This window comes from Rosa chinensis, chromosome 6 (genome assembly GCF_002994745.2).
Source record: "Rosa chinensis cultivar Old Blush chromosome 6, RchiOBHm-V2, whole genome shotgun sequence".
In the NCBI taxonomy this organism is placed as follows: domain Eukaryota; kingdom Viridiplantae; phylum Streptophyta; class Magnoliopsida; order Rosales; family Rosaceae; genus Rosa; species Rosa chinensis.
In genome coordinates, this window is record NC_037093.1 from 54,580,208 (window position 1) to 54,602,194 (window position 21,987).

The 21,987-nt window shown below is 39.5% G+C and overlaps 4 protein-coding genes across 8 annotated transcripts; 2 read left to right on the forward strand and 2 right to left on the reverse strand.

Moving 5' to 3' along the window:
* The first annotated feature begins 1,324 nt into the window (after positions 1–1,324).
* Positions 1,325–2,909, forward strand: LOC112172866 (adenylate isopentenyltransferase 3, chloroplastic). The gene is made up of 2 exons (XM_024310364.2): positions 1,325–1,545; positions 1,647–2,909. The coding sequence occupies exon 2, from the start codon at positions 1,650–1,652 to the stop codon at positions 2,646–2,648; it is 999 nt and encodes a 332-aa protein (XP_024166132.1). The 5' UTR covers positions 1,325–1,545; positions 1,647–1,649; the 3' UTR covers positions 2,649–2,909.
* Positions 2,910–11,509: 8,600 nt separating this feature from the next.
* On the reverse strand, positions 11,510–12,586 carry LOC112174610 (annexin B11). The gene has a single exon (XM_024312413.2). The coding sequence runs from the start codon at positions 12,372–12,374 to the stop codon at positions 11,787–11,789; it is 588 nt and encodes a 195-aa protein (XP_024168181.1). The 5' UTR covers positions 12,375–12,586; the 3' UTR covers positions 11,510–11,786.
* Positions 12,587–13,250: 664 nt separating this feature from the next.
* LOC112174608 (protein WHAT'S THIS FACTOR 1 homolog, chloroplastic) lies at positions 13,251–16,365 on the reverse strand. 5 transcript variants are annotated; one of them, XR_005802159.1, is made up of 2 exons: positions 14,984–16,365; positions 13,251–14,290 (listed from the first exon to the last, which is right to left on the reverse strand). XR_005802159.1 is itself a non-coding variant. In XM_040509381.1 (1 exon), the coding sequence occupies exon 1, from the start codon at positions 16,306–16,308 to the stop codon at positions 15,061–15,063; it is 1,248 nt and encodes a 415-aa protein (XP_040365315.1). In that variant the 5' UTR covers positions 16,309–16,364; the 3' UTR covers positions 14,826–15,060. The 5 variants fall into 5 exon arrangements, 1 of the variants encoding a protein (XP_040365315.1); XR_005802157.1 differs by lacking the exon at positions 13,251–14,290 and adding an exon at positions 14,299–14,535; XR_005802156.1 differs by lacking the exon at positions 13,251–14,290 and adding an exon at positions 14,300–14,510.
* Positions 16,366–17,957: 1,592 nt separating this feature from the next.
* On the forward strand, positions 17,958–21,918 carry LOC112173981 (DUF21 domain-containing protein At4g14240). The gene is made up of 13 exons (XM_024311667.2): positions 17,958–18,310; positions 18,417–18,493; positions 18,592–18,675; positions 18,784–18,897; positions 19,170–19,253; positions 19,470–19,541; positions 19,893–19,960; positions 20,263–20,350; positions 20,477–20,550; positions 20,630–20,951; positions 21,176–21,222; positions 21,318–21,399; positions 21,501–21,918. The coding sequence occupies exons 1-13, from the start codon at positions 18,097–18,099 to the stop codon at positions 21,609–21,611; spliced, it is 1,437 nt and encodes a 478-aa protein (XP_024167435.1). The 5' UTR covers positions 17,958–18,096; the 3' UTR covers positions 21,612–21,918.
* The last annotated feature ends 69 nt before the right edge of the window (positions 21,919–21,987 follow it).

Sequence of the window (21,987 nt, forward strand, 5' to 3'; positions counted from 1 at the left end):
TCATTTTTATTTTGTTTATAGTTTCAAATGAAAGCTCTTCCTTTCCTAAAATAACCTAAGTGATTAAATCCATGAGTATATATATATTGTTTAATTTTGTCAGAATCATTCTGATTCAAACATTGGTTTTATTAATCCAATTGCATGGGGGAGGAATAAGATCTTGTTTATAAAAAAATGCAGCATTTTACAGTTAGAGTCCAATTACCGGTAACAATCGATCAGTTGTCATTTTAAGAATCATAATGATGCGGCAATTTTAACATTATGGAAGAACAATTTTTTTCAGCTTTTACGTTTACAATTAAGTGGTGGTACAGACCTTACACTTTACAGTACTACCATACTCAACGAAAATGAAACCATTGATAATGACTTCGTTAATTAATTACTATGAATCTATACTATTATTAAGAGAAGAGGGTTTATTAGCCAAAATAAATTTTTTTGACATAAATGATCTTAGAAGATTAAAAAACTTTGAGAATTAATAAATCACAAGGACAATTATGACATTTACAAAATATACTTTTATAATAAAAATAAAAAACAAAAAAAACCCACAACCCACTTTTTAGTCTCACTATCTTCTCTATGTAATGACAGTTTTCTTTTTATTTCTAAAAAAAATAAAATAAAAAATACTTGCACATACAGAGCATGTGTGGAGAATGACTAATAATACTATAAATTAAACCCTAACATATATGGATTAGAAATTATAACCAACTAGCCTTTAGCCCGTGTGTTTACACGGATAGTTGAAGAGAGGAACGTGTGATCGATATTGTGATTGTTCATTTAATTTTGTCTATTTTCATTCCATGTTTATCTAACAATTAGAAATAAAAATATATTTGACATTTTCAGCCTTTAAAAAAAAAAAATACTGATGCGATAAAGGGTATTTTAGGTGTTTAAAATTTTGGTGAAGCCTATGACACCAAAGTTAGGCTTTCCTTTATAGTAGTAGAGATATTTTGTGATTTGTAAATACACGGTGTCAACTAGGGTTTTCTCTTTTCTGAACATATTGGGTTTTCTCTAAACCATCGCTCTTTTGCACCTCGGCTCTACGTTAAGAAGTTTTTTTCACCGGACTTGCGTATATGCATGCCATTTTCCTCTTTGTTGTTTTCTAACATAAAAAAATAATTAATTAAACGTTTGAAAATTTTTTTTTAAAAAAGGTAACTTTCTAAAAAGAAAAGAGAATATTATTGCAAGACCACTATATTTTTTTTTTTTTCTAATCCACTCAAAGTTGACTAAATACTGAGTAGTCCAAAGTTCAATTGCCACTTTATATACCCCAACCCCTCAATCACCTTCGCCACACGAAACTATCAAGGTGGGAATTGAACTAGCTTGCTTCAACTTTTTTGACAACAATTTTGTTTGGCCTCATTACAGATCGACTTCATTTCTAGTTGAAATCATTTCAATAAAAGGGAAATATACAAGTGTGCCGTGCTTCCTTCTCCTAACTACTGTTCATAACCCAAACCAACTCCTTCAGCTTGCCGCGTCTCACAAACCAACGAGGTACAATACATTTTAGATCACCTTCTTTTTCTTTCCATGCCATTTGTCTTTAATTTTTGTACATGTTTCTTTTCTTACTTTGTTTGGTATCTTTGTTGCAGATCATGACCATCAACATGATGACAATGTGCAAACAAACACAGACGTTACCAAACGTACCACTGTCCATTGGCGGCGGGCACAGCCACAACCTCCTCGATGTGTTGAATGTCCACCGCCAGAAGGATAAGGTGGTGATCGTAATGGGCGCCACCGGGACGGGCAAGTCAAAGCTCTCCATCGACCTGGCCACCCGCTTCCCGGCCGAAATCATCAACTCGGACAAAATGCAACTCTACGAGGGCCTTGACATCGCCACCAACAAAATATCACCTCAAGCACAACGCGGCGTCCCCCACCATTTGCTTGGAGTTTTAGACCCCAATGCGGATTTCTCTGCCGACGACTTCTGTGGGGTCACCTGCCTCGCCGTCGAGTCGATCTTAGACCGTGACCGGCTTCCAATCATCGTTGGAGGCTCGAACTCATACATAGAGGCGTTGATCGACGGCTACGATAAGATGTTCCGGTCAAGATATGACTGCTGCTTTCTCTGGGTGGATGTATCCTTACCCGTTTTGCAATCTTTTGTTTCCGACCGGGTCGATCAGATGGTGGAGAACGGAATGGTGGAGGAGGTGAGACAGTTCTTTGATCCGAATGCGGATTATACAAAAGGGATCAGAAGGGCTATCGGTGTGCCGGAGTTTGATGACTTTTTCCGGAATGGTCCGTCTTTGGATGAGGAAACTAGAGCCTTGTTACTTGAACAAGCGATAATTCAAGTAAAAGACAATACATGCAAGTTGGCATGTAGGCAATTGGAGAAGATTCGAAGACTTAGGAATAAAGGGTGGAGTCTGCATCCACTTGATGCCACTGAGGTGTACCGGAAGCGTGGCAAGGAGGCTGATGAGGCCTGGGACAGGCTGGTTTCGGGGCCAAGCTCAGTGATTGTTCGCCAATTTATTTACAATGTCAAGGCCGAAGTTCCCACAAATCTCACTGCCATCAGGGTTCCGGCCGCAATGGAAACTGCAGCTCTTGCGGCTGCAACTTACTAGAAACTCGACCTAATATATTTTATATAAGCCAGTTGTATATAACGTTTCTTTAACAACATGCACATGAGTTCTATGAACGAGCGGCCAAATGAATGAGCTTCTCTAGCTTGGAGTCGCAATAATTTTTGTAGCAGTAGTACATTTGGTTAATCTTTTTTCCTGATGGATACATATTGAAGTATTAATGGGCTCTATTGTCGATCAATGTCATGGGAATTTAGTAACCATTGTCAATGATTATAGCTTAGCTAGCTTAAATTCTTTTGCTTTTGCTTTTCTAGAGGAATTGGATCCATGAAGAAAAGTGGGGTTATTATGTAATGATGATGAAGACAAATATGGATGGAATCGAACCTGAGAAATGACGGCTATGGGGGTAGTGATGCCCTATAAGTATTTACTATTTTTGTCATTTAACAGATTTAATAATGATGATTAAGAGATTTTAATTGGTCGTACGTACAACTTATTAGTCTGCTCCGTACTCCCACATCTATTCTCACGAAAATGATTATTATATGAACTTGCTTTAAGGAATCAGAATCTGGTAGTGATAATTGATAAAGATTGATGAGACTACATGATTTAAGATAATTGATTAAACAATGGTTTTTTTTTTTTTTCTTCTTCTGGATATGATTGATTAATTGGAAGTCAGAGACGGCTGGATGCAAATATACAAAGATATTTCTTCAAATAATTAGAAAGCAACTCGATCAAAGAGATTGAATCACTAATAATTGACGAGTTTTTTGTGATCGAAATGCAAACTCTTATGAGTTGTATATTATTATATTAACCAATATGCTTTGCTTTCTTTTCAAGCAATACACTAATCCTTTCCAATTGATTGCTCAAATGCAATACTGTGGAGCATGATATACAAGCTCAAATGATAAGACAGATGCACCACCCCCACTAAAATACAAAGCTAAGATGATATATATGATCAAGATGAAAATATACACACTACTTCCACACCGCATGTTAATTAGAATTTCGAAAAGAAGTGTGTTAAACTCATTGTAGCTTGGGACTCTCCCACCTTCAATAGCTAGCCGGATTCACACTTTGGTTTGGATTTTACGAAAAATCTGGACAGATCTACAGACGCCCCTCCCTCTATTAGGATCGAGTTTCTACTAATTAGCACATTGTCAGACTTTCAAATAATATGCATTGAATTCGTGTTCATTGTGGGTTACATAATTACATTTTGCTTACAGCGGATAAATTTTAGTAAAAATGTGTGTCGAAGTGGTTGTTTAAAGCGAGTCTTCTGGCATCTTGTTTATAGTGGGGAAACCCTAATGTGTGGCTTCACGCCGCTGCGCACAAACAGAGCATTTGGGGCAAGTGTGCAGTGCAGATGGGGTTTCAAAGTGAACAACATGGGAAAGTGGCTTTGGACTACTCTCTTTCGCTTAGTAAAGCTTCTTCTTCTTTTTCTTTCTCCTTTTCAAGGTTGCAGAGAGAATCCATGTTTCTCTTTATTTCGTTGCATGCATGACCGATCTGTATTCTGACCCAATAAGGAAACACTGCAGACCAAAATGGAAACAAATTGCAGAACTTCTTGTTATCTCGGATGCCACTGTCATTTTCATGCATGATGCATTACACTATATTATTCTAGTTTTCTGGAATTCTGTAGCTCCTATTGATATTGCATGTTCCTTTCCTTCAACAAGCACCTCCAGCAAACGAAATTCTTGTCTATGGACCCAGCACACGGATCATACGCACAACGGAAAAAAATTAAACAGGTAGAGAAAAAAAAAGGGCGTATATTTTTGCTCTGATAAGTCCAAATAAATTCAATTTTCTATCTCCGGCCATGTCTATTCTTGTCCATACTTTTCAGATTAGAAAGAAAAGGGCTTTCTTCTTTCATTTACAGAAATATTATCTTGGAGAGCAGCTTTTAGGTTTTTTATTACCCAACAAAAGGGTCATATATATCCTCGTACGGACACCATGGCCATGGAACTTGTAAAAACTACGAATGTGAGCAATGGTCAAAATAGACTAGGCCGTGTTTAAGAGCAGAGAATATTATGGCATAATTCAAAAGGAAAAACAAGAAGGAAATTGCAGAGAATAAAGTTGCGGAGGTGAGATGAGAATGAATGGGGGGGAACGACTTTGATACCTACTTGTAGACAACCCAATTTGCGATTATTCTTCTTGAAAAATATAAAGCTCAAATTTCGAATCAGTCACCTTCTTGTAGACTGGAGAACATTATTTGCTTTTGTGGGTGTGCTATCAGCATAATAAAAGACTCCATTACCATTTTCCTATTTGGGTCTGGACTTACAGTTCTGAACACAAATGGAAAGTTGGAAGTCACATTCATGGACACGAAAGGTCATTGATAATTCTTTTACAGTTTTGATCTTTTCCTCTCGTCTAGAAATATGTACGTTTATCTAATTGTTTATATATATATATATATATAAACAACGCTTATTTAAACAACGCTTTGACAATTTATACTTCACAATCAACCTTGTTATGCTAGCTAAGATTGAAACGTTAATGCATGCATGCAATGCCTTGCTTGTTTGATTGTCGACGATTCTATTCTATTGATGTTACTTTATTTGAGTCATGGCGGGAGACCTGGAGTCCTTGAGAGGAAACTAAGAATCGAAGTCTCGTTGCGGATGTGAGATGAGTTGCAAGTCCTTGGTAATCGTCTGATATTACTTCGATTTATGGGAGGAGGAAAGTAAGAATTGAACTCCTGCTGTTGTGGATGTGAGATGAGCCAATTTATATGATAATTCTCTGATATTGCTATGATTCACGGGAGGGAAGAAATAAGAATCTGTTGAAGGAAAATTGACTTTGTGTGCCTTATCAAACTAGGATTAGTTTCATGCATGATTGTAATAGGAGATAAATTTCTAGAATTCCTAGTCCTATTCGGAATAGTTTTCCTTGTAACAGTAGAACATGTACATTGTAATCCTTATATATAAGGCTCCTATTCTCAATAATGAAATACACAATTCTCTCATCAATATCTCTCAAATCTCTTATTCTAAAACACGTTATCAGCACGAGTTTTAACCACAAAAATCCAAAAACCGAAAATCTCTTCAACATCACCTTTTCACCGTTGCACCTAGCTCGAGCTAGCCTAGCCACTGCTGCCCACCTGTGCACCCCTGCGCTGCAGGCTGCCCCTGTAGCTCTTATGCACCCGTGTGCCTCCTACTGCACCTGCAGCATTGCCGCACGCCTGCTGCCCCTACAGCACAGCAGGACGCTCGTTCCTGTGCAGATCATCTACTTGAACGCCCAGAAAAGTCTTGATCAGGACCTCATATCAAAATCCTTCCTTCATCAAAGTTGTTCGTCTCTGTCTCTTCTATCTGACCTCCGAATTTCAGCCTTATCGGAGTTGTTTTGAGACCTGCACTCTTCCGCCAAAGCAAGCAGCACCTTCAGCCGAGCCTAGCAATTTCCGGCCACCTTTTCTCAAGAAACAAGTTTTTCAAACCGATGTTGCAATCCTGCACATCTCGGTCACACAGCAGGGATTGAAAGATAGTTTGCAATCCCCGACCCAGGATCGACGTGCTATCTACAATCCTACACGCCTGCATCAACAAGCACGTGTATTGAGAATTTCAAGTTCCGAAATTCATGAGTAAGTTGTTCCCATTTTTGAAATTGAAATTTATTTTTATTTTTAATCCTTTCTTCTACATCCCACCTTTCTGTAACATGGGTTCGATTTGCTAAAAGCAGAATTGTGGGGATTCACACTACATACGAACTAAGAGCGTTCGTGATCTTCGAACTAAGAGCGTCCATGAGCATCGATTTTTATGAACTAAGAGCGTTCGTAGGCTATAGACTAAGAGTTTTCGTAAGCATAAACTTTTGACCAGATAAACGTCATTGGTTTCAATCCAAATCCAAAAATTCAGAAATTATCAATAAAGACAGTGGTATAACTCTTTCTCACCAGGCGTACTCAAGAGTAATTGTGATGTCTAGGAAATGTTTGAACTGAGAGAATGGTTTTAAAAGTGAGCAATACTCCACCAAAATCTTGCCTTACCTTACCTGGTCACAACCCAATTGGAATTAGCAAACGGATTGAATAACTACTACTTGTCTAAGCTTGATTATCCTTTTTGGATTAAATTTAGAAGCTTTGACGTAATCATTGGCTTTCATTGAAATAAAGCGTCGATTTTGATTCGAACTTTATCCATTCAAATATGTTCCCCGAAGAGCTAGAATGCCTCGTGGATAGTGCTACTACGCATACCATACTTCGAAATAGGCAATTATTTATTGAGATGACGCTTACTCGATCTTCAGTGACTACGATGGCAAGATCATCTAAATTGATTCATGGTTGAGGACCAACTCAATTCTTGTTGCCACATGGCACAATCATTAATGTCACTGAAGCTCTCTACGCTCCTAGAATCCTATTGAGCTTCAAAGATATAAGAGCCAATCGTTTTCACGTGGAAACACATTGTGAGAATGGACAAGAGTTCTTTTGCATCACCTCTAATGACTACGGACATAAAAGAGTCTTAGAGAAACTTATGTGTTGATCTAGTGGGTTGTATGCAACCACTATTCGAATAATTGAATCCAATCATGTTATGAGAGATGATTTATGGGATCCGACACATATAGGCTTTGGCATGACCGTCTGGGATACCCAGGTCGTGATATGATGATCCTTATATTAAAGACTTTACACGGATATCCATTCTTCAGAAGAAAGAGAAGTAAGAACCAAAAATTGGTTCGAGGAGATGCACCTACGCCTCACGGCGCCAAGACTGTGCAAGATCGACCACTTAGGACCTGCGTTGTCTACCCCCTACAGCAACAACATGGCTTTGACGCCATGGACCATTCTCTTCCTTCTACTTCTAAAGTCAATTGTGACTTCATGGCTCAACCAAAATCCACATTGGTTGCCTCTAAAGCCCATAATTCGTTCTGCAAAGCCTGCTCTTTAGCAAAATTAGGATCGAGACCATCCTATGCAAAGGACACTAAAGAAAATATACCATTCTTGCAAAGAATCCAAGGTGATATTTGTGGACCTATTCAACCACCTTGCGGACCATTTAGATATTTTATGGTGTTGGTTGATGCATCGACACACTGGTCACATGTCATGCTTTTGTCCACAAAGAACATTGTCTTTGCTAAACTCTTAGCACAAATTATTAAGTTAAGGACTCACCACCCTGATCATCCTATTAAGTCTATCAGATTAGACAACGCTAGGGAGTTTGCATCAAAAACTTTTGATGATTATTGCATGTCCATTAGGATTGATATTGAACATCCTGTTCCTCATGTTCACACCCAAAATGGTCTCGCAAAAACCGCCATTAAACGACTACAACTGGTCGCTAGGGCATTAGTATTGCACATCAATCTCCCTATTTCTGCTTGGGGCTATGCAATATTGCATGCAGCTATGCTTATTCATCTGAGACCTACTGCCACTCAACCCTTTTCTGCGTCCTAGATGGTGACTGGGTATGAGCCTGATGTCTCACACTTACGCATATTTGGGTGTGCAGTTTATGTGCCAATTGCGCCGCCACAGAGCACTAAAATGGGTCCTCAAAGACAATTAGACATTTATGTTGGATATGATTCTCCAACGATTGTCCGCTACTTAGAACCCTTGACAAGCGATCTCTTCATCGCTAGATTTGCGGATTGTCACTTTGATGAGACAGTCTTCCCGTCGTTAGGGGGAGATAAGAACATAAATATTCAACATGAACTACAGGAATTGTCGTGGTCTGTCCCCACTCTGTCTCATCTTCATCCCCGAACGGGCCGAACCGCACAGTCCGAAATTGAAGTGCGGAGAATTCTCGATTTTCGGAACGTAGCAGAATCGATGCCTGATGCGTTTTCTGATATCGCTAAAGTGACGAGATCACATATACCTGCTGCAAACGTGCCTGCAAGGATTGATGTCCCTAAAATTAGAGGACATGACGCCATCTCAAGGACAACTGAGCATGGCGCCAACGTCCCCTCTCATAGTGATGGTAACGTTGTGGCTAGGCCCACGGCTCCTGCCAGGAAGCGCGGGAGGCCCATAGGTTTGATGGATTCTCGCCCAAGAAAGAAAGCAAGTTTGGCATAAAATAATCCATTAATCATCGAAGTGAATAATCTATCTCATGAGAATATTTCGGATTATGGTTATGTCCAAGAGACATCATTGGTGGACGCTACAATGTCAGAACCAATTCCAGATAATAGAGAGATCTCCATGAATTACACTAGTGTACATGAGATGATGGATAAAAATTCTCTTACTATTGATGGTGCATTTGCATATCATGTTGCAAAAGGAATTGTAGAATATGATGATATCGAACCTCGCTCTGTCGAAGAATGTCAACGAAGAACGGATTGACCTAAATGGAAAGATGCGATCCAGGCTGAATTAGATTCACTAGCAAAGAGACATGTATTTGGGCGTATAACGCAGACACCCCCAGATGTAAAACCTATTGACTATAAATGAGTTTTTGTTAGAAAGCGTAATGAGAAAAATGAGGTGGTTAGATATAAAACCCGCCTTGTGGCGCAAGGTTTCTCACAAGGCCCTGGAATCGACTACGAGGAGACATATTCTCCCGTAATAGACGTTATAAGGTTCCGCTACCTTGTCAGTTTAGTAGTTTCCGAAAAACTTGACATACAGCTTATGGATGTGGTTACAACATATCTCTATGGGGATCTGGATTCAGAGATATATATGAAGGTTCCAGATGGACTTCAATTACCCAAATCAAGTGGCTCTAAACCACAGAGCGAGTTTTCAATAAGATTAAAACTCTCATTATATGGATTAAAACAATCCGGATGGATGTGGTATAACCATCTAAGTGACTACTTGACTGGGAAGGGATATATTAACAATGAAATATGCTCATGCGTGTTTATTAAAAGAACAAGTTCCAGATTTGCAATCGTAGCAGTTTATGTCGATGACATGAACCTTATTGGAACTCTAGATGAGTTAAAGGAAACTGCTAAATATTTGAAATCCGAATTTGAGATGAAAGATCTTGGGAAAACACGGTTTTGTCTCGGCTTAGAACTCGAGCACCGTAATGATGGGATTTTGATCCATCAGTCTGCATATACTCAGAAAATTTTAAGGTGCTTTAATGAAGATAAAGCAAAGCCTGTGAGTACTCTTATGATTGGCCGTAGTCTTAAGCCCGGAAAAGATCCGATTCGTCCAAAGGATGAGGACGAAGAGTTATTAGAGGCCGAAGTGCCCTATTTAAGTGCAATAGGCTTATTATTGTACTTAGCTCAATGCACAAGACCGGACATCTCATTCGCAGTGAACTTGTTAGCTCGACATAGCTCTGCGCCAACACACCGCCATTGGATTGGTGTAAAGACAATCTTTCGATACCTAAGAGGTACGATTGATATGGGCCTATTCTATCCCTACAGAGAGAAAAGGAATGACAGAAATTTAGGATCGGACCCCAAGAGGTAAAATACCACCGTCCAAAATCTTGCCGCCGGCCATGTTGCCACCGCAGTCCATGGTGGCCGGCGTCCCCCTACTTCCCTCCATCAAAACGACAATGATATTTTGAGATCGGACCCCAAGAGGTAAAATACCACCGTCCAAAATCTTGCCGCCAGCCATGTTGCCACCGCAGTCCATGGTGGCCGGCGTCCCCCTACTTCCCTCCATCAAAACGACAATGATATTTTGAGATCGGACCCCAAGAGGTAAAATACCACCGTCCAAAATCTTGCCGCCGACCATGTTGCCACCGCAGTCCATGGTGGCCGGCGTCCCCCTACTTCCCTCCATCAAAACGACAATGATATTTTGATGGGTTTTGCTGATGCATGGTACCTCTTTGACCCTCACAAAGATCGCTCCCAAATGGGTTATGTCTTTACCATGGGAAGCACTGCGATATCTTGGAGGTCTACAAAGCAGACCTTTGTTGCTACTTCCTTAAATCACGCAGAGATTATTACTCTACATGAAGCTGTGCGTGAATGTATCTGGCTAAGATCTGTAATTAGACATATACGAGGAAGTTGTGGTTTGAAGTCTACCACGGATGCATTTATGAGGATAATGCAGCTTGTATTGAGCAAATGAAATTAGGTTTCATCAAGGGCGACAACACCAAACATATATCGCCTAAATTCTTTTATAATTAGCAACAACAATCGCTTCTAAAGATTGAAGTGAATCAAATCCGATCAGAGGATAATGTCGCGGACTTATTCACTAAGTCGTTACCTAAATCTACATTCGAGAAGCATGTGAAAAGCATCGGATTAAGAAAGTTATCCGAACTCCCATGATTGTAGCAATTAGGGGGAGATATCGACATCAGGGGGAGTTATGATGCCTACATGTTCGATCTTGAAGAGTGAAGGACGTGTTGTACTCTTTTTCTCCTCCTCGAGCTTGTTTTTGTCCCACAGGGTTTTTCACTCGAGCAAGGTTTTTAACGAGGCAACGGATGAAGCGTTACCACCAAGTTTGAGCGGCACAAGGAGTGTTGAAGGAAAATTAACTTTGTGTGCCTTATCAAACTAGGATTAGTTTCATGGTTGTAATAGGAGGGATGGTTGTTCTAGAATTCCTAGTCCTATTCGGAATAGTTTTCCTTGTAACATTAGAACATGTACATTGTAATCCCTATATATAGAGCTCCTATTCTCAATAATGAAATACACAATTCTCTTATCAATCTCTCTCAAATCTCTTATTCTAAAACATAATCAAGCTTTTATTGAGACAAACCAGTTTTCTTGGTAACTCTCGTAACTTATCCCACATGAAATAAATAGAATCCATATTTCTCATTATTGAGAAATTATATTAATTGATAGGTAAATGAGTTTCTGAATACTGCTCCTCTTCACAATGCAACAACAACATCAATTTAACTAAACATATGCTCAAAATTATTAAACTTTTAGGCAACTAAACAACACCAGACTATAAAAACATTCACTATCACATTTCGACCATTCAAACCCCATAACATCAAACATAATAAGAACACTATAAGTAAAGGAAATTCTCCATGAAGTGATGAGAATCGGCAGGCAGCTTCATGGGTGTGCGCAAGTGTATTTAACGTTGCAGGACGATCCAACAAATAGAGAGTAAGTGTGTGCAGGCTTAAGGAGGAAGGTGGGCAAGCGCAGAAGCAACTCACAGACACACTGGTTATCAAGCTGGCTCAACCATTTGCAGCAATTTTCTTCTTGGGGTGACGGTGGTGTTTCTGACCTATGGTGGTGCCCATGCCTGTGTCTATGGCGACGTTGTTGTTTGCGATTGTGCCCATGTCCGTGGTGGTGGCCGTGACCGTGGCCGCTACCATGCTCTGGTCGATCACCACCACCATCACGACCGCCATCACCACCACCATCACGACCGTCATCACCACCACCACCACCACCATCATCGTCGTCGTCATCATCGTTGTCGTCGTCGTCGTCATCAGGAGGTGAAGGGGCAGGAGGTTGTGGAGTTGGCATTGGAGTATACGGCAGCAGTGAACACGCGTAGCTAGCAAGTGCGAATTGGGATGCACAAAATGAGCGGGGAGGAGGATAATGCTGCGCCTCCATGATGGGCAGCAATAGCAGGGTTGCTGCAAACAAGGTAAGAATCTTCTTGACTCTCTCCATCATCTTCTGCTTGTATTTTAGGCGTTTTAGGCCAAACCTTCTATTTATACACTATGCTTTCATAAGCTTCTTGTTTTTCTTCGGCGTAGTTGGCTTCTGCTTGTCGGTTATTAAGTAGTGGGATTACCAAGAGGATGAGTTTGGTTCTGAATGGTTTACTATTTCCTCTCACTCTCTTTGTGTGAAGAGTCTGTTAGGTGACGTACAAACTCTTCTATATGGTTTGCACAACCCACCTCGCACCAACCATAAAAACGAGAAGGGGGAATTCTTTAATGAAATGACCTACACTAAAAATTTCTACAATTTGTTGACATCTCCGTCAATATAGCTGAAAATAATGAATTTATTAGGTATAAAGTATCTTAATGCTTAGTCATAGCAACATGGAGATCATGAAAAAGATACCGGTATTAAGAAAAGAACACAATAAAGGCCCTGTTTGCAGAATCATTCAAGTAAATGAAATGGAACCATATACTTGACATCTGTAAATAATTAAGCGAAGCATAAATTCAGGTTTGCAAAAATATGCTAATCCTTACATGAATCACATTGATTTCATGACAGTCTCAGGAACTGCTGAACTATCTCAGTCATTACAAAGTTCGTACGGAACTAATGCAGAAGTGGATGGGAATGAAGCTAAATGATATTTCAGTTCAATTATGAGTAGAATAGCAAACAATTATCTGATGCCCCTATTATTAGTTAATTCATTACAAAAATTTTCAGATCTAGTGCCTTTGTAACACACAGAGCATGCCCTCCTGCAGCTACTTGTCAGCACGTATACATATCTAAGAAATCAAATTGCACCCTGACACAGATTTTTCTAACTTATAACTCCAGAGTTAGATCAACTTTTGCTCAAATAGATCATGTTGCAGATTCCTCCTCATGCTTAAGGGGTGGGACATGACTGACTACCTAGCTCCTAGGATTTGGCAAACGGACAATTGGCAAAGTTCAAAATGAGGATTTGAAAACAATTAACATGCTTTATAGATAACTATCACCATTAACTTAGTCATGTAAATTGCAAGGATGCAGCAGCAAAGGTCCCAATGGTTCTCTTAGCAATATACCAATGTAGTAGAATCCAGCAGAAAGATGCACATATATAATAATGGGACTTGTATATGATAGCATAACAGATTTAAAAGAAGAAGGTGGATTCACCCTTCCATTGAAAAGATTAAGAGAGCAGTTAACCAAGAATCACTATGAACTTTAGATGAATGGGTTGGATTACTACAAAGCAACATTATACAAGACTAAAAACAGAAACCTTCTTCAAGACAGAATAGTATATCATATACAAGGATACATCCAATACTTCAACGTATTTTTCAGCTCAATATCAACAGACATTCTAAATAAAGATTAGAATTAACTTCTCATACCTGTCACCATTCATCTAGTTGCAAAACAAAGCCTTCTTAATTACCACAATTCTCTGCACCTCTTCATTATTTTTCCCAGCCAACACCTCTATGTTCTTAACCTCTTCCCTTTGCAACTGCATCTGCTCCGCTCTCTCCTGCTACCCTCCTATAGCTCAATAAACTTTTCCTTCATCCCTAACAGTGGCTCCTGATTAATCAACTGGTCATTCTTCTAAATTCCGTAAGCATTACTGTCTTGGTCCCTCTGACACAGAATATCCTGGATTGCCATCTGAATACATTCGAGAGTGCATTTGAAAACCTATAGTCATCCCAAAATTTTACTAACATGGGCACAGGACTCCCTTCCATAAAGACAAAGATAACAACTTATGGAAGCTTGCTCTGTTCTCCATTTCTGCGAAGCTTGCCCAAAAGTGATATATCCTCATATGGTGATATATAAATCCTGTTTCACCCAATCACTAATCCACTTCCTCATTTTCTTCTTCAACAAAACCTTGGTTGAAGCTGATAATTCATCATAAAAGTTTTCAGATAAGGTGCCGAGTGTAACACAGTCAGCTGTGGTGAGCATTCTCTTGAGAAGCTACTTGTCAGAATGTATACATATGGCTGAGAAATTGAACTCCACCTTAATACATAGATTTCTCTACTCATAACTGGAGATCAATGCCTAACAAGATCAAGTTTTGCTGAAATAGTGTCATGTTGCAAATATACACTTGTCCTGGTCAAGGGTGGGATGGAACCGACTGTATAAGTTTTAACACTGAGCATGGCATTGGCAAAGTTCAAAATGGGATTTGAAAAAAGATGAAAATATTCAATCATATTAACTATTATCATTATCTTTAGTCATGCAATGTATGAGCATACTCACAAATGTTCCCTTAGTGATTCCTCTTAATATTGTACCGTCCAACCAAAATATGCACAAATAATTACAATGATGGGCCTTATAGGGAAAAATAAAAGATCAAAAGATGAAGATAACAGTTTCACCTTCCATTGTAAAGGATTCAGAATGCAGTTATACCAAGAATCACTATAAATTTTAGATGAATAAATTACTATAAAGTACATTATACAAGACTAGGGTGAATGCTACAGTCTTACACAACTATAATGATTCAATACATCAACTTTCAGCTCAACAGAAATGGAATTATAAATAAATCCTATGAAATCATTTCTCCTTACCTGCCAGCATTCATCTAGTTGCAAAACTTGCCTTTGTTGATCACCATCATTCTTTGTACCTGTGCTTTCCCTATTCTTCATTCCTCACAGCCATGCCCTTTAACTTCTTCCCTTTGCAACCTCAACTGCTGTGTGCTCTCGCGCCATCCTTCCTCCAATAGCTCAACAAACTTATCCTTAATCTGTAGCAGCGGATCCCGATCAATCAACTGGTCATCCTTGTAAGCTTCCCTCAGCACCGCCGTCTTGATCCCTCCTTTCTGTGAGACATAAAACAACCCCGAATGCCTTGTGAATACATTCGGGAATGCATTTGAAAACCTATACTCATCACAAAATTTTCCCAGTATGGGCACAGGCATCCTCTTCAACAAAGACAATGACAATAACTCATGGAAAACCCCAACCGTCCGCTTCTCCATTTCTGGGGACGCTTGATCCAACTTGGAAACATCCTCATACGGCGACATATAATCCATTTCCATCCAATCCCTAACCCACTCCCTCATTGCCTTGTTCAACACAAACCCTTGTGGAAGTTTGTAATCAAAATTAGGCCGAACCCGGATCCCTGTCAAGCTTGACTCCTCTTCTGCTCTCCTCTCAATCACAGATTTCGCAAACTCGGGGTTCCAATCAACCAATTCCAAGAATGACTTGCCCTCGCTGGAACCCCCAACCAGCCGAAAATACTGCGAATATTTAGGCACCAAATTCACCATAAAATCATTAGGGAACCCAAATTCCCTCTTCACATCAACCAATTTATCAGCACTAACCACCTTATTCTTGGCCATCATCAACAATTTACACAACTTAGACACTATCAAACCCTCATTTTCCACATTAATCCTCTTCTCTTCCTCAAGAAACTCTCTCAGCCTATCACTAACCCTAAGAAACTGAACCTTCTCAGTTTTGGGTTTGATTCTATCGTAGTAGACCTCAAATAAACCTGGGTTTTTGCCAATAAAGGTTGTGGCTTTGGTTCTGAGGCGCAATCTCTCGCGCCTTTTTTCGAGGTACCGGAGTGGGATTTTCTGGCCCGGCTCGTTTAGGACCTCCTTCACGACCCGGGCGCAGAGCTTGTACGGCTTGTCGTTCTCTATGGCCTGGTCTAGCTTTGGGTCTTTGCGCCACACCACCTTCAGACTCGAAATGGGTTTGATCTCAAGGTGGATTTCTGGGTTCGCGTGCGATGTGGCGCGGCTGTGCAGATAGGAAGAGATGGTTCGAGTCTTGGAGAGCATACCTGGAATCGGAATCAGAGACTGGAGCCACTCACAGAGTGAAAACAACGACTTTCGATTTTCGAAACGAATCATAGGGTTCAGGGTTTTACTCGAAAGGAAAAGGACTGAATTGTAACAAAAAGTGTTCATTGGGTAGATGGAGAAATACTATAAATGTTTATTTTTGCACATAGGACCACTGTCTTGCCACGCCACGTGGATGGTGAAGATGCTCTCATTATAATGATCGACGTTTCAAATAAGTGCACTTTGCGACTACTGTAATTGCGTGTCTAGACGAGCAATAGAAGGTATGTTGAGTCGAGAATAGTTTTTGTTTTTTTTTTATCGCTAATATTTCAATTGAATTATTTGCCTGAGAAAAAAAAAGTAGCGTTACTTTGCTTGGCTTATAGTAAGGGGCAGATTAAAAACTAGAGCTTGTTTAGCTAGTTATTCCACTAACATGCTTTGTGTGTTTTACGAATCATCTCTTCTATTCTTTTCTCTTTGTTGTTAATGTTTGGAGTCTCTGTACCCCTACTAGATCTCCAAACCATGATGATTGGCTTCTTTTCCTGTTCTTTAAGAAAACCTTGGCAAATATGCCTAGGCTTTTCCCAACTCAATGATTCATGCTCTTGTCTTCATTGGTTCAAGCCACACGAAACACAATCCTACTCCCATTAAGAATCACCAAACTCCTTAATATCATCATATGGAATCCCTCTCTAGAACATTTTGTGAAGTTCAATTTCGATGACTCAGTCACTAATAACTGAAAGACTATTGCAAGTTTTGCCATTTAGAGATACTAATGGATTGCATGTCCTTCCCAGTACTCGTAATCGCGGCATGGCCAATGTTCTTATTGCTAAGTATAGTGTCCTCAAGGATAGTCTTTAGCTTGCTCTTCAATTCAATTAAAATATAGTCGAGTTCATGTGGAAGGGTACTCTAAGCTTATTATCAGCTACATCAACAACACTTGTTAGGTCCCTTAGCGCCTTAAGTCTCTCGTTTGAGGTATCAAAATTTTGGCTAAAAGACTTGAAGATGTTTATTTCAATCATGTTTTTCGCAAAGTTAATTTTGTTGCAAATACTATCACGTTGACCAAAATCTCTCTTCTCCGTTTGTTTGGGTCAACAAACTTCCGACTTCATCCCTCCCAATTCTTAACATAGATCTTCTTAATTATAACCGTCTCAGAAGCTTATCTTTGTAATTTTCTTTTTCTCCTGAAAACTAAAAAAATAAAAACAAAAACAAAAAATGCGTGTTCCCATTCTTAAGTTATCGGGTCGCATGACCCAAAATGGCAAAATGTTTCCGTACCTAGATCTACTCTTTTTTTAGTCTCACTGATCTGCACCACAGCCAATAAGGCAATAATTAGTAGGTAGTTTTATACGGTGCCTTGTGCCCAACGCGCATAAATACGACGTCGTTTCTTCTTACAATACAAAATTTCTGAATGACCCGTATCGTCCGAACCGTTAGCTACGTCAGCAAGTCTCCTCCTTCTGAACCACTGCAAGTGGGCTAGTAGTTCTTGCCTAGTTGGGTGTGCTCCCCAACCTAGGTTCGAATCCCGAAGCCGTCAAAATGGCTAGGTACTGTGCTGTAATGCACGGTTTAGAGCATTTCACATGTGCTGAAGGATTTTATCTTGGGCCTAAGAAGTCTTTGGGTTTCCCTTGATAAAATAAAAAACAGGAAAAAAAAAACTCTCCTCCTTCTGGACTAGGACAAAACCGTGACGCTCCACAACTGAAGGTCAAAAACCGCGCACTCTCTCTCTCTCTCTGAGCTCTCAGTCGCCGTGGATGGTGCGCTTCCGCACGCCAAAACCCTGCAGTCTAGTCTAGCTTGACCGCCATGATGACGTGGAACGGCGCCCGCGACATAGTGCTCGACTCGGATGACGTTCCGTTCGGGACCGGTGAGTGGTACCTCTACGCCGGAATCTCTTGCGTGCTGGTTTTGTTCGCCGGAATCATGTCCGGCCTTACGCTTGGATTGATGTCGCTCAATCTCGTCGACCTCGAGATTCTCCAGCGGAGCGGTTCCACCGATCAGAAAAAGCAAGCCGGTGCGTTTTGATTCAAGTTAGATAAATCAAAGTAATGGTAGCTGATTCAATTAAGCTTGATTTGAACATGATCATTGATATTGAATCGTTGTCCATCTTTTCGCAGCTGCGATTCTACCTGTGGTGAAAAAGCAGCACCAGCTTTTGGTCACTTTGCTTCTCTGCAATGCTTGTGCCATGGAGGTTAGTTTCCCCAACCAACTCTCCATTCATGAAGTTCATCAGATGTGGATAATTTATGAACTACGTTGGATTTTGATTATTATTATTTTTTTTTTTAGGCCCTTCCTTTATACCTTGATGAAATCTTTCACCCTGTTGTTGCCGTTTTGCTGTCTGTAACATTTGTTCTAATTTTCGGAGAGGTATGTTGCCTAATCGATTTATCATAAGCTCATTGAGATGTAATTGGTGTGGCATTTTGTTTTGATTGGGATTGCAAAACTGACATGTGACTTGACATTGTGGGTTAGATAATTCCACAAGCTATATGCTCAAGATATGGGCTGTCTGTTGGTTCAAACTTCGTTTGGCTTGTTCGCATTCTGATGATCATCTGCTATCCAATCGCGTACCCAATTGGAAAGGTAATTTTTATAGCCTTGCACTAGATTTAGTTTACCTCAGTTCCTGCTGAATTAATTGATTTTTTTGGTTATTGGACATTTAAGTATTGCACCAACACTCAAATGACTTGTTACAAGGCAGTGATCTTTTTTCATTCTATTGTTGGTGATACTTTTTGTATATGCACTCATTATTATGTTTCTATATCACTAAAAGCAGAGTAAGGAGTGTATTCATCTAGGCTCTAGGTTTCAGATTATAATACTATTTCTTTTTGAATTCGTGGTTCCAGGTTCTGGATCTTGTTCTTGGACACGGGGATGATTTGTTCAGGCGAGCACAGTTGAAAGCCCTCGTCTCTATTCACGGCCTTGAGGTAAGCAATTTAAAACCACTTGCAACTGGCCACATTTTTATCATGATTTCTAATTTCTTTGTTGAAGAAAAATGTTTCTGTAAAGAATCTACATCTAGTGGTTCGGGCTGAATGTGACTTTCTGATTTGTTAGTGGCTGCTGAAAATGCCAGAACAGTTATGCTGGTTCTCATGGTTTCCTATTCCTCCTTGACATGCTATTTCTGTCCATTTTAGGCTGGAAAAGGAGGTGAACTAACACATGATGAGACAACTATCATCAGTGGAGCGCTAGATTTAACTGAAAAGGTGCCTAATGCTTTCAAACAAGTGTTCTACACTTGAGTGATGATAAATTCTTTATTGCATCTTCCAATATTAAATTCTTTAATTGCATCTTTCATATTTATATTGGGTTGTTTATGCCAATGGTCCTTAGTTTTATACTATCAACCTTTTGGTTCCTTTCATGGTCAAGTGCATTCTTCGTGTACTTTGTTTGTTGCTCATATTGCTTTGAAACTATTTCAATGCTAGTTTTCCAAGGTATTTTAGTTTTACTTACACGTCTCAGTCATCTTAATGCCATTTTAAGCATTGAGATAATTTCTCTTTAATCTGTGAATTGTACATAATAATAAATCATCTTTTAATCTACAGACTGCTGAGGAGGCTATGACACCTATTGAATCAACATTTTCCTTGGATGTCAATTCAAAGTTAGACTGGTATGTCTTTCATTGGCCTTGTTTGGTTTTCATTTATGCTGGTAGTGATCCAGTTTTCTTCTTTCCTCTAATAAGGACATTTCTTGATCCTTACTTTTTGCTATATATGCTGTTTATTGAGCAGAGCATAGTAGAAAGTTAAAAAATGAAGAGGACTTGTTATGATCATATGGTAGCAATTTAGATGGGTATTTCTCTTCTGCTATATTGGGAAAAGACTTATATATAGAATGGTATAAGCACACACATGTCTTCTTATTAATCAGGGCCAAACACACAAACATTTTTTTTTCCTACTGCAGGGAAGCAATTGGGAAAATTCTTGCACGTGGTCATAGTAGAGTCCCTGTCTATTCTGGAAATCCCAAAAACATAATCGGCCTCTTACTGGTGGGTTAAAAACTATGACCCATCTTAAGTTCTTTTTTTTGTGTGCGGGAAGTATGATCCTTGTTATCGGTAACAGCTGTTTCTAAGTGATGATTCATTTGGTAAATTTTGTTGTGCTGAACATAGGTGAAAAGTCTCCTCACAGTACGAGCAGAAACAGAGACTCCAGTTAGTGCAGTTTCCATTCGTAGAATGCCTAGGTTTATCATTTTCTTCCTATTCTCTTCTATATCTGTTCTCTTTAGGAAAACATTAAAATCATATGCATGGATATCCCAGGGTTCCAGCCGATATGCCTTTGTATGATATACTTAATGAGTTTCAAAAAGGAAGCAGTCACCTGGCTGCTGTAGTGAAGATCAAAGGAAAAACCAAGAATCCTCTACTTTTTGCTGATAGAGAGAAACTCGAGGAGGCCAGACTAACCAATGGATGTGTTGCCATTGATGTCGATAAACGTCCAAGGTCTCTGACAAACATGCCAACTGTTCAAGAAAATGATGCTACTACAAATGGCATTTCAAATTCAACAGATGATATTGAAGATGGGGAGGTGATTGGAATCATAACCCTGGAAGATGTTTTTGAAGAACTTCTGCAAGTAAGCTCTGCTTCTAAGTTTTATTTTTGGATCTCTGAATGATTATTGATTCCCTAGTAGTCGGCTTTGTACCTGTAGCACTCCCAGAAAAAGATCCCACTCACATCACTCAGTCCAATCTTCTAACTTGGATCTATTAAGCTTTACATGGTTCAGTTGTTTTTTTTTTCTCTATTGCCTTATTGTTTCTGGATTGATTTTTCTGGTTCTCTTTTCCAACACAGGAAGAAATTGTAGATGAGACAGATGTATATATTGATGTACATAAGAGGTATGAGTATGATGGTATCAATAGCTTCTGGTTCTGCTCTCTATCTCCCTCATGGTCATTTTGCTTGATTAATCTGGAATGTTTGATTTGTGTAGGATACGTGTGGCTGCTGCTGCAGCTGCTTCATCCATGTCCAGAGCTCAGTCAAGTCAGAAGTTGATTAGTCAAAAGCATGCAGTAAGTTATCATCATTTACTGGCCAATCTTCGTTGTGAAGTATTAAACAAACTGAAGTTGTACATCACTGTTTGTCTAATTATTTCTTTGCTGTATTTCAGGGAGCTTCAAATAAGCATGGACAAACCCCGAAGAAGTCTGGGGAGGATGATGCACATTCGACGAGGTTTTCAGGGAGTTCACGGGAGCCTCTTCTAGGTGGTATAAGATAACAGTAGTTCCAGTTGGGATAGAAGGCTACCCTCGTTGCTTCTGTCCTTTGAGTTCTCATGCCACGGAGGTTGTGGGCAGTGGCATTTGTGCCCTTTGTTTTATATCATCACAAGTAAAACTATAAGCTAGGGTTTTGTAGATGCTAGTGCGTGCTTGAATGTAATTCTGGGTTTAATTTTGTTGATCTATTCCCATTCTGGGTTTAATTTTGTAGATGCTAGTGCTTGAATGTAAGTCTCGGAATTGGTGAAATGTTGTGCCTTTTAACTTTTATCCCTTGAAAGAAGCTGGGAATATCATGAATCATTCCATTATCTTCAATCCGACCAAATGAAAAAAAGGAATATATTGCAGCACTTGAAGAGAGAAACAACA

Excerpts from the sequence above, each read along its gene's own strand:
- LOC112172866 (XM_024310364.2), top strand. The coding sequence starts at position 1,650 with ATGACCATCAACATGATGACAATGTGCAAACAAACACAGACGTTACCA.
- LOC112174610 (XM_024312413.2), bottom strand. The coding sequence starts at position 12,374 with ATGATGGAGAGAGTCAAGAAGATTCTTACCTTGTTTGCAGCAACCCTG.
- LOC112174608 (XM_040509381.1), bottom strand. The coding sequence starts at position 16,308 with ATGATTCGTTTCGAAAATCGAAAGTCGTTGTTTTCACTCTGTGAGTGG.
- LOC112173981 (XM_024311667.2), top strand. The coding sequence starts at position 18,097 with ATGATGACGTGGAACGGCGCCCGCGACATAGTGCTCGACTCGGATGAC. Across the intron at positions 18,898-19,169 it reads TCGCGTACCCAATTGGAAAG|GTTCTGGATCTTGTTCTTGG; the intron begins GTAATTTTTATA and ends TCGTGGTTCCAG. Across the intron at positions 19,254-19,469 it reads TCTCTATTCACGGCCTTGAG|GCTGGAAAAGGAGGTGAACT; the intron begins GTAAGCAATTTA and ends TGTCCATTTTAG.